Source organism: Marmota flaviventris, chromosome 5 (assembly GCF_047511675.1).
Source record: "Marmota flaviventris isolate mMarFla1 chromosome 5, mMarFla1.hap1, whole genome shotgun sequence".
Taxonomy (NCBI): Eukaryota; Metazoa; Chordata; class Mammalia; order Rodentia; family Sciuridae; genus Marmota; species Marmota flaviventris.
In genome coordinates this window covers 68,934,915-68,953,563 of record NC_092502.1, presented here as the reverse complement: position 1 = coordinate 68,953,563, position 18,649 = coordinate 68,934,915, and the positions used below count along the sequence as shown (strand labels likewise).

The following is an 18,649-nucleotide window of genomic DNA, read 5'->3' as shown; positions in this document are numbered from 1 at the left end:
TAACAAATGATACTTATTTTTTTAAAGATTTTTTTTATTGGTTGTTCAAAACATTACAAAGCTCTTGACATATCATATTTCATACATTAGATTCAAGTGGGTTATGAACTCCCATTTTTACCCCGTATACAGATTGCAGAATCACGTCGGTTACACATCCACTTTTTTACATGATGCCATATTAGTGACTGTTGTATTCTGCTGCCTTTCCTATCCTCTACTATCCCCCTCCCCTCCCCTCCCATCTTCTCTCTCTACCCCATCTACTGTACTTCATTTCTCTCCTTGTTTTTTTCCCCATTCCCCTCACAACCTCTTATATGTAATTTTGTATAACAATGAGGGTCTCCTTCCATTTCCATGCAATTTCCCTTCTCTCTCCCTTTCCCTCCCACCTCATGTCTCTGTTTAATGTTATTCTACAAATTCTACAAATGATACTTAAATCAAAAAAGTTTAAATGTGGAGAAAATGTACATAAAACCATACGATGCTTGAAGCATTCAACTGCTTAATAAATGTGGTAGTTAGCACTGTAATGAGCAACAAGTCAATGCTTTCATACTGGAGGTGCGAGAAAGATGGGCAGCGATTCTCAGAAGGTAGTTGGGTGGGTGGGAGGCTTGCCTAGTCCTCCTGGAGGCGCAGGTCTAGTATTGCTGTGGGACTCTACTCCAAGTGGACCACGGACTGGAGTTCATGTCTAGGAACTGGTAAACATTCTAATTCACGGCCCCCAACCACAACTACTGAAAGGAGTCCCCTGACCAAGATGTTCCCCGAACCTGCATTTGTATCGACTCTAGAAGCACACGAGGTGGTGCTGGGAACAGCTGGCTCGCCTGCAGCGCCGCCTATGGCCTGCGGAGGGCGCACAGGAAACCGGGATGGTCCCGGAGGCTGCGCAGAGCAGTCCCCACGCCCGCTGCCGCCCTGCCGTATCCGCCCAGCTCAGCTGACAGCTCTAAAAACGGAAGAGGCGGTGCGCTGGTTGAGCTGGGCGTCTCTAGGCCTGGCCGGCGAGTGGTGGTGCGGGGGCCCCGGGCAAGGGCGGAGAGCGGAACTGTCGGGCCCGGCACGGCGGGGCGGCCGGAAGGTACGGAGGGGACCGCGCTCTGGGCGCGCGAGGCAGAGACTGGTGGCCGGGCCGGGCCTGTTCAGCCGGCCCGAGGCTCGCAGACCTGGGACCCGGCAGCCTGGCCCGACGCCCACTGGGACGCTTAGGAGGAAGAGGAAGGTCCAGGCCCTGCTCCTTCGGGACGCCCTGGGCGGGCCCTCTCCGCGCCCGGCCGCACAGCGAGCTCTTTTTCTGGCCCTGGGCAGGCAGCTCGGCTTGGGCCTGCCTCGGGTAGTTGCTGAGTTGCACAAACAGCTCTGCACGCCGGGTGGCCAGCAGTGGAGACCGGCAGCGACCCGCTGAGCCCGGAGCGGGGCTGACTGCAGGGCTGGAGTCTGCACGCTGTGACCTGGAAGAATGAGTAGCATTTTTGAGGCTGTAGGGAAAGCCGGCGGAGGAGGGGCTTCCCTCACTGCTGTAGCGGTTTCCGGTTTGCCACAACTAATATTAAACTTTGAATTATCTCTTGTCTGTTGGCGCCAGGGTTTCTTGTTGCTCCCGTGTTACAGATGAAGAAACCGGGCGTTGTGAATCCAGATTTAGTTCTTTAGTAACTGTGTGACCTTGGGCCAGAAAGTCAACCTACGCTGTGATTTTTCTTATTTGTGTAATGGATATAGTAATAGGACTTGCTTCATGTGGTTGTGGAACTCAGCATCAGTTAATGCATTGAAAGGGCTTAGCACAACGCCTGACACGGTGAGAGTTCACTAATTGTTACTGTTCTTAATGTTATTGTGACGACTGACCCAACTTCCTGCTTCTAGTGGGATGTGGCAGAGTGGTCACAGAACACCATGCCCCTAGATCCCCTAGTTCCAGTACACTGCGTATCACCCCGATCCATTTATAATTTTCCAGTGTTTAATGCAAAGCACTACTAGATGACGAGTACACAGATGAAAGATTTGGTCTTCTCCCTTTACAGACTAGTAGGAGAGGAAGTGCAAATTCATCAGCTACTGTAACATCAGGTGGGATGTGACAATGTCATAATGTTTGCATTTTAAAGAAAGACATGGTGTCTGTTTGGAAAGTGCTGAGTGGAATAAGGGCTTTTGGATTGGGCCTCGGATGATGAGGGGATGGAATCAGTAGAAAATGGGCCCTAATTTCCACTGGCAACTTAAGCAGCTGAAGTCTAGTGTGCTAGGTCATGAGAACTATTGAAGGGAAGTACATCTTAAGAGTACAGGTTTTCAGCCCTGACTGCATATTGGAATCACCTGGACAGCTTGGAGAATTAGAGGCCTGATTCAGTTGCCCTTGAGTATAGCCTGGATTTTGGGATTTTCAAAAGTAGCTCCTTAGGAGAGTCTAATGTGCAGACAAGATGGAGAACAGTAACCTAAAACTATAAGCTCATTTTTCATATCATCTATACATATTTTAATGGAAAGAACCAAAAAGCTTGCTTAATCCTGTTATCACCTGGTAAAATTGTTGAAGATTTAAAAGTCATGCAGAAGGATCCAACATAGTACATAGTAGATGCTCAATAAATGAAAATTGATTCTGAATATTATTCTTGTCCTATCTGGAAGTCACACATCTGAGAATCTGCTTTTTGTTTTTAGTACTGGGTTTGAACCCAGGGGGCTCCTTAACCATGGAGCCACATCACCAGCCCTTTTTATATTTAGGGAAAGGTTCTCACTAAGTTGCTTAGGGGCTTCACTAAGTTATTGAAGCCGGCTTTGAAGTCGTGGTCCTCCTGCCTCAGTCTCATGTACTGAATTAGAGGCCTGCACCACCGAAACTGGCTGAGAATCTGGTTTTAAAATTATGGTTTCATACAGTGTTTTTCATATTATTTCAGGGTACTCATTGGATTCTCCATAACCCATCTTTGGAATACACTTCCCTTCTTGTGGACCCCAGTTTAGAAGTCTGACTCTAAAGCATTTAGAATAAAACTTAAAAAGTGTATGTATGCATGTATGTGTTCTCTTGTTTTAAAATATTATCCTGCCATCGACATTGAGCTAACCTTGAATGTCACTGCCAAGGTTAATTCATGTATAGGAGAAAGGAAAAACTGGAGGGGGATGGGGAGTTAAATGAATAGAAGAAGGAGAGAAAAATAAAAAACAAATGTAGGAAGATGTTTGTTGTGGGGCATGTATCTTGTCTTTCATATGACCTTGTATTCCTCTCTGGGCTGAGTGCAGTGAGATAAGAAGGCCTCTGTCATTGCTGCAGAACACGCAATTGCCCCTTTAACCACCTGATTCAGTCTGTTGTGGGAGAGTACTATGCAGCTGTAAATTAGGATTGGCCATATATTAGGTTGTGTTTGACATAAGTAGTCATAATGAAAATTCAGAACTTAAATTTGGACAGGGTCCTAACACCATCTTTCATATTTCTTTTCTGCAGATGGCAGGATTTCTATAGTATATCTAATATGAGTCCCACATCTTGGCCTCTTACCCAGCTTCAGCAGTCTCAGCTCCACTGGCTGGAGAATAAATGGGATTTGCACAAATTCCAAACAGAACTGAAATTCAGACTGCAGTGTTAATATCATTTTCTTCTGGTTGTTATTAACAGGTACTAACTGACCTCAAATAGAACATGTCACTGTGCCTTAGATAAGGGATGCAGTTTAAACAGAGCCATTAGCATTTGTTGGAAAAAATACATAACTAGAAAATGGAATATTTTAAATGATTTTGTTTAAATTTTTTGGTGTCACCGTTTTGTGTCATGGTGCTGGGATCAAACCCAGGGCCTTCACACATGCTAGGGTGAGTGCTTTATCAGTCAGCTACATCCCCAGCCCTTTTTTTTTTTTTTTTGGTACTGGGGATTGAACTCAGGGCTTCACACATGCTAGGCAAGTTCTATTACTGAGTTACATCACCAGCTACAGTGTCAACTTTTATAATCTGTAAAACCAAGTCCTAACCTTTCACTTTTGTACATGTCAATGAAACAAGTTTGTAGTTGAGAGGGAACAACTGTAGTTACATACAACATTTTAATTGACAAGATGGTAATATTTTTGTTTTTATTAAAGTAATTTTATAGATTCTCATTGCATATTTTCCCCATTTAATTATCTGGAATTTGGTATTGTTTCAGAAATCTATTATTTTGCTGCTTGCTCAGTTGTCTAACTTTCTTATATAGTGTCTATGTCTGTAACATTATCTAGAACAGAGTTTTCTCATTTGGGAGCAATTTTACTCCCCATCTGGAGATATTTTTGAGTGTCACAACTTGGAGGGGGTGCACTATTGGCATCTAGTGGGTACAGGTCAGGGGATGCTGTTAAATATTCTATAATACACAACACAGTCTCCTCACAATAAAAGTTTAAGATGCATATCAGATATTCTTTCCAGTCCTTTTGGTGAACAAGGTTTTGCTAAGTTCAGTGGATAAGTCAAAGTAGATTGCACTTTGTCCTTTATTTTATTGTTTTGCAATGCTGAGGATTGAACTCAGGATCTCATTCATGATAAGCTGAAATTCTATCACTAAGCTATATTTCCAGCTTTATTTGTCCTTTTGAATTTTTTTTTTTAATTGTGCTTTTCCCCCCTGAATCAGTCATGATACCTAACTGATAAGGTCAACAATTGGAAGCACAATAAGCACCCTTTTTAAAAAAGATTTTATTGCAAAGCTAGTAGAATGCTAGATATGGCTGTCGTTTTTAGTTTAATAGAAAAGTGAGAGTATTGATTAATCCTTTGTAGTTATTTGTGAGGAACTTTTTGTTTTATGTACTATTAAACTTTCCCCAACTCTGTATAATTTCTATTCTTAACTGATTTGAACGATTATCTTCAATTCTTCAGAACATTAAATGTCGTCAGAAGACCGAGAAGCTCAGGAGGATGAATTGCTGGCCCTGGCGAGTATTTATGATGGAGATGAATTTAGAAAAGCAGAGTCTGTCCAAGGTGGAGAAACCAGGATCTATTTGGATTTGCCACAAAATTTCAAGATATTTGTGAGCGGTTAGTTAATAATATTCTCTTACACAGATTTTTCTAAATAAAGATTACTCTCAAATGTTTAGTGTACTCTAAACTATTTGTCATTGTGTGTTTCTAGGCATTAGTGATAGATGGTAGTAGTACAGATGCATGTTTCTATTTTTAAAAAATGGGAGATAAGCAGTTTGTAATTTCATTCTGCCTTTTGACCACTGGATTGAGGTATTATCCTGCATATTTCATGCATTCTGTCTTCTAACTAGCAGTTTACAGCCGTGAGTCACTGATAGTTTAATAGAGATAATCAAAGAGAAAACGAAAGAATATACCTGTAAAACTTGGGAAAGCCTTTAAGTACCATGGTGGTTGTTGATACTATTTGGTTTCCAGAATCATTTCAGCTATCATAAACAAGTGACATATCCTGTTACTCTGTGGCTGTTTGCTTCAAAAAGACAAAACTGCTGCTTTTGATACAAACACAGAAGACCTTGATGCATGCTTTCTCAAAATGTTTCTACTCTAGGGATATTGAATAAAGAACAAGTGATTATTTAAATGAAACTTTGGTTGTGAGAGTGTTGTGTGCTTTAACAGGTCCTCAAGCTGGAGATCATTGTGCTGGCACAAACATTCTCAACTGTGATTTGTGGATATTTGGCACATCCTAGTCTAAGAAAGTCATGGTTGTTTGATAGAAATAAACATCTTTTTCTTTGGATTACATCTTTAATTGTCTACTATAACCAACAACAAAACAAAACATTGATTATTAATGTTAGGAAATGTACTGAGAAGTGTTATGTAATAATATGTTATATGTCTTCATTACACATTTCATGGTGCTTAGTAGATTTCTTGAGGGCTTAGAAGATTTTTTTTTTTAAGTGGTGGCTATGAAGTTAAAATTAGGGAATAGAAAGTGCTTTGGGGGAGGGTTTTTATTCCCTCAACTAAAGCATTAATCTTTCTTGAGCACTGCTCAACAATAATGGACACTCAAGTGTTGATCAACTGATCCTTTCTAATCTTTGTTTTTGGTTCAGGCAATTCAAATGAGTGTCTCCAGACTAGTGGCTTTGAATACACCATTTGCTTTCTGCCTCCACTTGTGCTGAACTTTGAACTGCCACCAGATTATCCATCCTCCTCCCCACCTTCATTCACACTTAGTGGCAAATGGCTGTCACCAACTCAGGTAGACCCAAAACTTAATTTCTCCTATCCATTTTAGAACCTTACAAAATCATCTTTAATTGAAGACTACTTTGATGATCTTGAATTCAGTGCATGAAGAACAAATGACTTTGATTTTGTAATTTTTTCCCACTTGCCTTCATGAATCCTAATGTTAATGAATTGAAAATGTTTGGTGTTTTAAAAAGGAATGGCAGTAACTGAAGTGATTAATCATGAATTGCAATGGTAATAAGTTTTAATCAAGTATATTGTTTCTTGTCTTACTATTTTTAAATTTAATCTCTATTGTAATGGAGACTATAAGGTCCTCGTTTTTCATAGATGTTGATATTTTTTTCTTAGTTTTTAAAATACATTCCTTAAATGAAAGATGTAATTAGGACTGAAAATTGAGCTAAGGTAGCTATAATAAGAGAATTTCTTGAGTAAATATACCAAGCGATTTTCTTCCTAAAAATCTATATATTAATCAATAATTATTGACTAGTATCATTTAGTTGTAAATGTACACAAATAGAAACGTGTACAGTTCTTGTAGAGATCTCATTAAAGTTTGAGACCTTTTGTTGAGAGCCTTTATTCCCTCTGGGTTATATATTCTTTTCTAGTAACATCCTCAATTCTTTTTTCTTTTCTTAATTATACATAGTTATAGGCTGCAGTGTGATATTTCAACAAATGTAAACAGTATGTATTAATTAAATCAGGTAATTAGCATTTTCTTCTCTTTATCATTTATGTTTGAAGCCTTCATGCACTTCTTCAACCTGAACTCTTGATAAACATATATTCTGGGACATAATGGATCAATAAGAGCTACTTTTCTCGAGGTCATGATAAAGATTGGTATTTATTAAGACAAAACCTGTCAGAGTTGCTGATCTCAAGGAATAGTTCCTTATATTTTTAAATTTTTTAAGTTTTTAAAGTTATAGATGGACACAATGCTTTATTTATTTTTATGTGATGCTGAGGATCAAACTCAGAGCCTCATATGTGCTAGGCAAGTGCTAAACCACTGAGCCATGACCCCAGCCCTAGCTCCTTAGTTTTTAAACATATAATTTTCATTTCCCTACCCACCAGTCTAATCTTTTAGATGAAATTGCTTTTGCAAAATTGAGATTATGGTTTTGAAAAAATTAACTCTATAAAAGATAATACATGTAGAATAAAAAGGTATATTACTTTGCATTGTAGTATCTGTACCAGAGCCAGTACATGCAAGACAGCTGAGTATTTGCCCAGGAAGATAAAGACTATTGGACATTTAGATCACTGATAAATGACCAGATTATTGTAGATATTTATAGTTTCATTTCTCCAGAGAGCTCTTGATATTTGACTTTCATGCATTTATGCATGTACACACATGCAAACAGGACAGGTTAACTGTCTAGTGGTAGTTTCAGATTCTAGCATACTTAATGCTGACCTGTTGGGGGCTGCAGAGGAGGAGGATTGTTCATTTTTTGTATTACAGCTAAAATTACAGTATGATTCTTTATCAAATTCTTATGCATATAATTGAAATTTTAGTTGGTCTCTTAGATTCTTTCATGGTTCATTTCTCATTTGTTGCTGCAACCTGACTCCATGGCATTATGAATTTACCTATTGATAGTGAAGTTGACACATGGACCTGTTGTTATTCATTGAATTGGGGTGGGTAGATAGGATTCAAGAAGTGGATTTAGTTTTCTGGTATTTCCATTATTCTTCCTCCAATGTAAACACACATGGTCTCTCTCTCTTGCTCTTTTCCACTGTCTTCCCCTTTCCCTTTCACATTAACATTAACATGCATCCCTGTCTTTTGAGAAGGGACTGGAGAAGAAAAAGGGATGGCCAAAGAATGGGTTTTTTATTGGACTTGGTGACTCACACAGCATACAGAGCTTCCCTTTTAAGTATTTATTACATTTTATAGATGTTAGCACATTTCTCAAAAGCATGAGTGATATTATAAGCATCTTCAAACAAATGTGAAATAGTATTAGTTGTCCAATCTTATCTCACCAATAAGTATATAAGATTTTACCTGCATGGGGTTTAGTCAGTAGCACTGTGCAGAGCAAAGAACAGAAAATGTGGTCCTTTTTGACTTGTTTAAATTTATAACATTTGTTTGCCATCTGGAAGACTTATTTTTGAGTGTTTACCTAAAAAAGGAAAAGCAGCTTATAATTCCTGAGCTCCACTTACAAATATTTTACGTTTTTAATGGAAAATCCTCTTATATTTGCCTTTCAAATTGAACAGACCATTTTTTAAAGAGAAAAAGACAAAATAGTTTAACTTTGGTTGCTTAGTTTAGAAAGCGTAAGCTTACTCTATGGCAGCCAAACCATATTGAGGGCTTGTAGTTATGTCCAAGGTCAGTATTAGTCACTTCCCTCTATTAATCAGGATCTGATGTAAGCCCAGATTGCTTAATTAAAAGTAGCTTGTAAATCTGAAAAACAAGCTCTAAGGTTGAAGTCTGCTAGTAAATCCTTCAGATGAATTGACTTTCTGAGAGGACTTAACTTTTAACTTCTAACTTTTTGAGTTAGAATAAACTTTAAAACTTGGGTGGTATTTTTATTTTCTAAATTTATTCTCTATCTGACATATAAAAGCATAAAGATTTATTGTATTTATGGGATATGTGATATTTTAATGCATGCATTATGTATGTTTACATTACATACCTACGTATATAAGTTTAAGTTGAGGTAAATATCTGTCTTCTCAAGTATTTATAATTTCTTTATGATGAAAATATTTAACATCCTTCCTTTTTTCTTTATAAATATTTTTGTTATCTGTAGTCACTTTACTGTGCAATAGCACCCAGAATTTTTTTGCTCCTATATAACTGTAACTTTGTACCTATTAATCAACTATTCCCCAGTCTTCCTTCTCCTTTTTTCTCCCCAGCTTCTGGTAGCAACCATTATACTCTCCACTTCTATGAGATTAACTTTTCTGTATTCCAGATATGATCGAGATCATGTAGTACTTGTCTTTCTGTACCTGTCTTATTCCACTTAATGATTTCCAGTTACATGGTTGGAGATCCTTTTATGTCTGAATAGTATTCTGTTATATAAATGTACTACATTTTCCTTATCCACTCATCCATTGATGATTGTTTAGTCCACTTCTTGGCTATGGTAAATAGTGCTGCAATTAATATGGGAGTGAAGATACTCCCATATCTCTTTGACATACTGATTTTATTTTCTTTGGATATATACCCAGTAGTGGGATTACTGGATCAGATTATAGTTCTGTGTTTAATTTTTGAGAAACCTCCATACGGTTTTCCATATTGGCTGTACTAGTTTACTTTCTCACCAACAGTGTGCAAGGGTTCACTTTTCTCCACATCCTTGTCAGCACTTGTTTTTTATAACTGTGCTTGCTGGAATGAGGTGATATCTCATTCTGATTTTGGTTTGCACTTCCCCTGATTAGTCATGTTGAACATTTTTTAAAATACCTTGTTAGCCATTTGTATTCTTTTTTTGAGAAATATCTACTTAGGTCTATTCCTCTCTGCTCCTCCGCTAGTCTTTTTGCAGTCCTGGGGATTGAAACCAGAGCCTTGTGCATGCTAAATTAGCGCTCTTATCCCAGAGCTATACCTCTAGTCTCCTATTGCCCAGATTACTTAAATCAAGTTACTTGGTGGAGATTTTTTGTTTGTTTTGTTTGTTTTTGCTATTGAGTTTTTGGAGTTTCTTATGTATTCTGGATCAACCCTTGTCAGATGTATACATTACAAATACTTTCTCCATACTATTGGTTGTCTCCTAATTTGATGATTATTTCCTTTGCTGTGCACAAGCTTTTTAGTTTGCAGTAATCTCATTTGTTCATTTTTGCTTTTGTTTCCTAAGCTTTTAGGGTCTTATCCAAAAAGGCCCTGCTCGTTCCAGTGGTCTGAAGCATTTCTCGTATGTTTTCTGTAGTAGTTTCATAGTTTTAGGTGTTACATTTATGGTTTTAGTTTTTCAAACTGGTGAGAGATAAGAGTCTGGTTTTATCCTTCTGCATGTAAATATTCAATTTTGCTATCACTATTTATTTTATTTTAATGCATTTTTAGTTGTAGATGAATGCAATATTTTTATTTATTTATTTTATATGGTGCTAAGGATCAAACCCAGTGCTTCACATGTGCTAGGCAAGTGCTCTACCACTGAGCTACAACTTCAGCCCCGCCGTCATCATTTATTGAAAAGATTATTCTTTCTTTCTTGAATGATTATGTTTTGTGGTGCTGTGGATCAAACCCAGGGCCTCAGGCTTGCTAGGCAAGCCCTCTACCACTGAGCCACATCCCCAGTCCTGGATGATATTTTTTAACTGTTCTTTTTCTAACCATAATTCCAGAATACCTACAGGGCTAGGATTCCCAAAAGAAAAGAAATAGTTTGTTGTAGAACTAGATCTCTTTCTTCTGCATAAAGGTATAAAGTATAAACCAAAATCAAAGAATAAAAAAAAAAAAATCCTTCATTTCAGCTGTAAAATGTAAATCTTGTTTACATCATATGGAATTTTGCCATTTCTCCTGTTTTCCTGGTACTTCTTTTTTATATGTTTTTAGTTGTAGGTGGACACCTTTATTTTATTATGTGGTGCTGAGGATTGAACCCAGTGCCTCACACATGCTAGGCGAGTGCTCTTCCCTTGAGCCACAACCCCAGCCCTCTTTCCTGGTACTTCTAACTTAGGACTTGGTATACTGTTGTGGCTCATGTTGCTGAATATGAGTGCTTCAATAAGAATGTTGATACTGTTCTGTAGCACAGTTTATTATAGCAATAAACATTATGTTAGGAAGTGTGAGGGCCTAACTTACAAATTAAAAATATTCCAAGAGAGATCAAAGAATTGATAGCAGCTTCTTCTTTCCAAACTCAACAGAATTTTCATGTGCTTTTTCCTAGCTCTCTGCTCTCTGCAAGCACTTAGACAACCTGTGGGAAGAGCACCGAGGCAGCGTGGTCCTGTTTGCCTGGATGCAGTTTCTTAAGGAAGACACCCTAGCATACCTGAACATTGTCTCTCCTTTTGAGCTCAAGATGGGCTCTCAGAAAAAAATGCAGAGAAGGACGGCTCAGGCCTCTTCCAACACAGAACTAGAGTTTGGAGGAGCTACTGGATCTGATGTAGACCAAGAGGAAGTTGTGGATGAAAGAGCTGTACAGGATGTGGAATCATTGTCAAGTCTGATCCAGGAAATCTTGGACTTTGATCAAGCTCAGCAGATGAAATGCTTTAATAGTAAATTGTTCCTGTGCAATATTTGTTTCTGTGAGAAGTTGGGTAGTGAGTGCATGTACTTCTTGGAATGTAGGCATGTGTACTGTAAAGCCTGTCTGAAGGACTACTTTGAAATCCAGATAAAAGATGGCCAAGTCCAATGCCTCAATTGCCCAGAACCAAAGTGTCCTTCAGTGGCCACTCCTGGTCAGGTAACTTGACTTTGCTAATGGTTGCCTCCTAATTACCTTTCACAGAAGAAGACTTCTTCTCAGGGACTTCCTTGATAGCTAGCTCATGGGGCAATCTAAGGCCTTGGAACAAGCACACAAGTTGTTTCACTGTATCCATTAAGAATGCTATATAGTTTGGCCAGGCACAGTGGCACACACCAGCAACTCAGCTGAGGCAGGCAGATCACAAGTCCAAGGCCAGCCTTAGCAACTTAGCAAGACCCTGTTTTAAAATTTTTAAAAAGGGCTGTGGATGTGGGGATAGAGCTCAGTGGTAAATCACCATTGGGTTCAATCCCTAGTACTTGTGGGGAGCGGAAAAGCTGTTATGATCTTAATCTACCATTTAAGCAAATGTAAATGCTACCTTTTTTGGCCTTGGAATGGGCAGTCTTAGACAATGAGAAGTGTTCAAGGAATTATGAAGTAATTCATAATTGCTTACTTTGTGTATCTGCTAGGATTCTATCAACCTTGGAATCACTAGCCTTTACTGGGGTGAGATTAGGATCTGAAGGGGACATCCTTTGGAATCATTCATAGACTTTAGCATAAGTCATCCTACTTGTTTTTATTTTCTTTGTTTTTAAAATAAAATTTTAAGGCATAATTTTATTTACAATAAGAGATACCCATTTAAATTGTATGGTTTGATTAGTTTTGACAAATGTGTAGATCCATGCTACCACCATTCAGTCAAGATAGAGACCATTGCCTATTGGTTTATTCTGAAGGAGGATAGAGGTTTCAATTTCTGTGCCCATCTAATTTATACCAGCATTCTAAGAATCTCCTTGGGATCAGAACTGGTTAAGGAATTATTAAACCTATGGTGTTTTATATTTCCCTTCAGGTCAAAGAGCTAGTGGAAGCAGAGTTATTTGCCCGTTATGACCGCCTTCTCCTCCAGTCCACCTTGGACCTGATGGCAGATGTTGTATACTGTCCCCGCCCATGCTGCCAGCTGCCTGTGATGCAGGAGCCTGGCTGTACCATGGGCATCTGCTCCAGCTGCAATTTTGCCTTCTGTACCTTGTGTAGGTTGACCTATCATGGGGTCTCTCCATGTAAGGTAACTGCAGGTATGTTGTAACTGTGAATTCAGGCCCCGTATCCTTTACCCCTTCTCCACCAAGGCTATATGGCTTCAATTCTTTTATATTTAGAAGTATTCATCCGATATATCTTTCTGTGTCAGTAACTGCCCTGGGCTCTGGGCATGTAGCAGTGACCAGAGAGACAAAATTTCTGCCTTCATGGAACTTGCATTCTAGTGGAAGTAACAGGCAAACTAAATAAATAAGGATATTAGGTAATGGTAGGTGCTAAGGGCAAAAAAGAAAGCAGAGGCAGGATATGAAATGTTTCAGTCAAAGAGTATGGCCATTTATTTAAAAGATTTTTAGCATTCAAAGTAGTATAAAAGTTTATTTTCTATTTCGCTTTCTAGAGAAATTAATAGATTTACGAAATGAGTACCTGCAAGCAGATGAAGCTAATAAAAGATTTTTGGAACAGAGGTATGGTAAGAGGGTGATTCAGAAGGCCCTGGAAGAAATGGAAAGTAAAGAGTGGCTGGAAAAGAACTCAAAGAGTTGCCCATGTTGTGGGACTCCCATACAGGTGAATGTTTTGTATCAGACTTGGAGGCAAACAGATTTGAAAACATGTCATCATTATTATTAGTCAATTTTATGAGTTAATAAACAAATACAATTTAGTATTTACTAAGCTTTCTTACTTAGAAAATGCAAATTTGACTATTAACAATGTTATTGACTTTGTTTTATTATTTTTGCAGTGCTAGGTATTAAACCAAAGACCTTGTGTATACTTTTTTTAAAAAATATTTATTTTTTAGTTATAGGTGAACACAATATCTTTATTTTATTTTTATGTGGTGCTGAGGATCGAACCCAGTGTCTCACGCATGGTAGACGAGCGCTCTACCTCTGATCCACAACCCCAGCCCCGACCTTGTGTATACTAAGCAAGTGTTGTACCACTGGGCTATGTTCCCAGCCCTATTTTTAATTTATTTTGAGACTGGGTATTGCTAAATTGCTCAGGTTGGCCTTCAATTTGTAATCCTCCTGCCTCAGATTTCCCAGTAGCTGCACTTACAGCAGTGCACTTCCACTGAGTTTGTTATTGACCTGAAACGTATGTAGACTTCTCTTTCACAGTGCTTTCTTGTAGAGAGAATTGTTCTCACAGTATATCCACCTCAGAATTGAATGGGTTATGCTTTAGTCCATTTTATCTTGTTAATTTACCCCAGATTGGATACATTATAAAGAAAAGAGTTTATTTTGGCTTAGGTTCTGGTCTAACGTTGAGGGGCCTTCTTTTTGGCAAAGTCTCAAGACAGTTACAGACCATCACATAGCAAGAGATAGGGAGTGTGTGTTTCCTGTAGTCTCTCATCTTATAATTTCATCAGTTTCTAATCAGTCTCCCCGCCATGACTTTAATCCTAATCTTCTCCCAAAGGCCCACCTCTAACACCATAGTCAGATTAAGTTTCCACAATGGGAATTAAACTCCAACATGAGTTTTGGAGGGTACAAACCTTATTCAAACTGTAGCTAGTTAGAGGAGGACATACTGGAGATACAGTCAACTAACTACCTCTGAACTTTTAAAAAATCATATCTGACTGGGTATGGTGCACATGCTTGTACTCCCAGTTATTCAGGAGGCTGAGGCAAGAGGATCTCAAGTTTGAGGTCAGCCTTGGAAACTTAGTGAGATGCTGTCTCAAAATAAAAAAAATAAATAATAGGTAAAGCATAACTGATTCAATTCTGAGGTGGATAAACTGTGAGAACAATTGTCTCTATAAGAAAGCACTGTGAAAAGGGATAGGGATGCATCTCAGTGGTAGAGGGTCCCTGGGTTCTACCCTCATACTACCCCCCGCAAAAAAAAAAAAAAAAAAAAAACATCATCTGGCCAGGCACACTGGCACCTGCTACTTGAGGCTGATGCAGGAGGAGTGCAAGTTTTGAGTCCAGCCTGGGCAATTTAGCATTACCTTGTCTCAAAGTGAGATAAAGGACCAGGGCTATAATGCAGTGGAAGAGCCAGCAGCAGTGGCTCAGGTCTGTAATCCCAACAGCTCAGAACACTGAGGCAGGAGGATTGCAAGTTCAAAGCCAGCCTTAGCAATTAGCAAGGCCCTTTCTCAAAATAAACAAGGGTGGAGGATGTTGCTCAGTGGTTAAGCACTTCTGGATTCAATCTCTGGTACCAAAAAAAATAAAAACATTAAAAAGTCAGTGAGGGCTGGGGATGTGGCTCAAGCGGTAACACGCTTGCCTGGTATGTGCAGGGCGCTGGGTTTGATCCTCAGCACTATATAAAATAAAATAAAGATGTTGTGTCTGCTGAAAACTAAAAAAAAAAAAAAAAAGTCAGTGATAGAGCACTTGCCTGGCATGTGTGCAGCCCTGAGTTCAATCCCCACTACAAGAGGGAAAAATGTCACATCTTATTCCTCAAAACTACCCAGGAAAGCAGCATACCCATTTAACAAGTATATACTTAGAAAGTAGAGAAATTTTTTTTCTATTAATCTGAGTCAAATAATTAGAAAAATCTGTTATTTCTTGCCAAAATTTTAACCTTTTAAAGTCAAAATATAACTACTGTTCCAATCCTTTATATCTGAACTGAACCTAGTGGTGATTCTCTAGTTAATAATGATGTCATTACATATTCTCCAGTTTGAGTTTATATATATGTGTGTGTGTGTGTGTGTGTGTGTGTGTGTGTGTGTTTATACACACACATAGGAACCTGGCATTATATTTGATCACTTCTGATATGCCTTAGCCCTAGAATAGGTTGGAAGACTCGATACCAAATATTTACTTAGGTTTATGTAAAAATTTAAAACTTAAACATTTAATCCAAACATTTTAATGTTAATCTAACTACATATATCATCATATATGGTCATATGTAATTACATATATAGTCATATATGTTTGGTTTGTATCTACCGTTTATCAGAAGATATGTGAGACACTGGGTTCGACTCTTAGCATCACATATAAATAAATAAAATAAAGATCCATTAACAACTAAAAATATTTAAAAAAAAAAAAACGATTTTGCTAAGTATCTATTTGTAGAATACCTACTAAATATTTTCTATATTTTACTTGTAATGCAAAATTGTAAGCATTAAATAGTGGTGTGTTACCTGTATATTTCAATTCTATATGAAAACAGGGAGAAAACTAGAATTTTATATGGAATCTTTTTGGCACTTGTTTTTCACTTTTGCTTTTACATCCTTAATAATGTTCTTTTTGTCCTTCCCACCAGAAGTTAGATGGATGTAACAAGATGACATGTACTGGCTGTATGCAATATTTCTGCTGGATTTGCATGGGTTCTCTATCTAGAGCAAACCCTTACAAACATTTTACTGATCCCGATTCCCCATGTTTTAACAGGTATGTATACACAGAATCCATAGACTTAGCAGCACTTTTTGGTACCTGATTTGCAGACTACAAATCTCATGTTTTACTTATGTACTCGGACTTAGAGAATTCTACTACATTTTCCAAATAAATGTTTATATTAGTTTCTTGAAAGTGAGTTTAATAATGAGAATATACACTGTCTGAAAATACTTTACTTTTTTTCCTCTCAATTTTGTTGTTATTGTTGTCTGTCTGGTGCTCAGGATTGAACCCAGGGCCTTGTACATTATAGGCAAGCACTCTGTCACTAAACCACACCACACCCCCAGCCCTTTTTACTTTATTTTAAGATAGGATAAATTGCTGAGGCTGGCCTTAAACTTGTGATCCTCATGCCTCGGCCTGCTGAGTAGCTGGGATTATAGGTATGTACCACCACAAGTAGCTAAAAGAACTATTCTTATTAACTTTAAGGCAGCTTGCTGAGAGGGACCCAGATGTCAGCCCTCCTCTATGGAGTGATTAAAAAGAAGAAAAGATATACACAGATGTTATTAAAACAGTACAGAAAGTGGTTTTGAGAGGAGAAAAAACATTACATTTAGTTTTATTGAAGTGCCTAAATATGTACCTTATTTTATGCTTCCAGGTTGTTCCATGCTGTGGATGTTAATGGAGATATTTGGGAAGATGAGATTGAAGACTAGTTAACTCTTTCTGCTCATAATATGGAAATGGAATGGTTTGCCCTAATCTTGTCAAGTGTACAAAGTAACTTTGCAGGATATTTAGGGTACCATGCATTCATAGAAGATAAGGAAGAGCAAAGTTTATATTTTCATTTGGTACTACTGATTATGGCACCTTCACACATTTTTCCATGTATCATAAATTGATAAAATTATAAGCCAAAGGTTCAGAAAATGAAAATTACAGAATATTAAATAATATAATATGCCCAAAGCTCTTTTTAACTAAAAAGTAAATATTTATTTTCTTCCCCAAGCTTTAGGTAAGGAGAAGGGTCAGGAATTAAACATATAGACCTGTCTCCAAGAAGCATCCCTCTGAGACATTCTGTTGGAGCCCACTCAGTACTCCTAACAGCTGGGGTGGGTAGAAGCCTTATTAAAATCGTACTGAGAGCCTGATCCCATTCACTCCACATTACTCACATTCCTTCCAACTGAAATTTCTGCTAAGTTCTCTTTGGAGGAAGCTTTTTGCTCTATGACTGGATGGCCCAGTGTTATTTTGATTGATGCTTTTTAGAATTTAGAAATTTATAATAATTTAAGAAATATTTTTCAGCACCACAAACACTGTGGGTGGCTTGATATTTATGAGTGATATATATAATTCACTGATTTTGAGCCAAATCTATAATGTAATGAAACTGATGTGGGAGAATTTCAGCCCTATTCTACTTTCCTGGGCAGTAGAGCTTAGATTTACCTTTTTGTTCTACATTTTCTCCTTTTACCCTCCCCCTGCCTTCTGTTGCAAGGACAGTTTTAATATTAATTCCAGCAGCACACATTTTCCTCTGCAGAAACAAGAGAAAGCCTAATGTATTCTCAAGCTGAACAAGCTGAATGTTCTTTAATTATCTGGTTTTTGAACCTATATACATTACTGTAGTTCCAGCCCTAACCTGAGTTCTTTTTAAAGGTCTTCTCTAATGAGCTATGGGAATTTGGCTTTTTTGCAACAGCAGTGCTTTGGGTGATAATTTTGTCTTGATACCTAGATTCCTATTTCTGGATTTTGTTGGCTTTTTGGAAAATTGTTTTTCCTTATGGTTTGGTGAGTGGCTTAGCAAATTAAATATATATATATATATATATTTTTTAAAGAGGGATAGAAGAATTCAGTTGCAGCTTGTGAACATGTTTTTGCTTCTACCTTGTCATTGAAAATTGAGGAATCACTTTTAACTGTTTTAGGTGTGTATGTCCAAAAAGTCAGCAAGTGTGTTTCTGGATTGTCAATGAGGATGCTTAATCTTAAAAATAAAAATAGTTTTTAAAAATCATCTTATAATTAGAACAGAGTTGCTGCTGTTTGTTCTATCATCGAGGCAACTGATCACATTTTAAAACTATTATAACTTTTTACTTTTTTGGTGCTAGAGGTTGAACCCAGGACCTCAAGCATGCTTAGCATGCACTTTGCCCCTGAGCTACACCTGTACCCAAGGGGTCATAAAACCCTGTACCCAGGTATAGCTCTTAAAGTGAGAAAAAGAAAGTCCTGAATAGAACTTTCTTTTCTTATCTGGGCTTGTGACTGAGCCTAGATTTTAAGGCTCATGTTTGTTTAAACAGCTATGTTTTATGGACTTTCATTTAACACATTTTATATGAGAACTGAAGTTAAAGAATAAGTTGGTGATAAGAAATGGAAATTGACAAATGATTATTCATTGTATACCTAAGAAAAGTGATTGAA

The 18,649-nt window shown here is 37.9% G+C and overlaps 1 protein-coding gene across 8 annotated transcripts; it reads left to right on the top strand.

Moving 5' to 3' along the window:
- The first annotated feature begins 974 nt into the window (after window positions 1-974).
- Window positions 975-18,233, top strand: Rnf14 (ring finger protein 14). 8 transcript variants are annotated; one of them, XM_071612281.1, is made up of 11 exons: window positions 975-1,096; window positions 1,601-1,816; window positions 2,937-3,043; window positions 3,497-3,670; window positions 4,927-5,088; window positions 6,114-6,265; window positions 11,211-11,738; window positions 12,613-12,841; window positions 13,210-13,382; window positions 16,095-16,225; window positions 16,848-18,233. In XM_071612281.1, the coding sequence occupies exons 5-11, from the start codon at window positions 4,935-4,937 to the stop codon at window positions 16,903-16,905; spliced, it is 1,425 nt and encodes a 474-aa protein (XP_071468382.1). In that variant the 5' UTR covers window positions 975-1,096; window positions 1,601-1,816; window positions 2,937-3,043; window positions 3,497-3,670; window positions 4,927-4,934; the 3' UTR covers window positions 16,906-18,233. The 8 variants fall into 8 exon arrangements, with proteins under 8 accessions (XP_071468382.1, XP_027783480.1, XP_027783478.1 ...); XM_027927679.2 differs by lacking the exon at window positions 1,601-1,816; XM_027927678.3 differs by lacking the exon at window positions 975-1,096 and having other exon boundaries at window positions 1,103-1,816.
- Window positions 18,234-18,649: the final 416 nt, after the last annotated feature.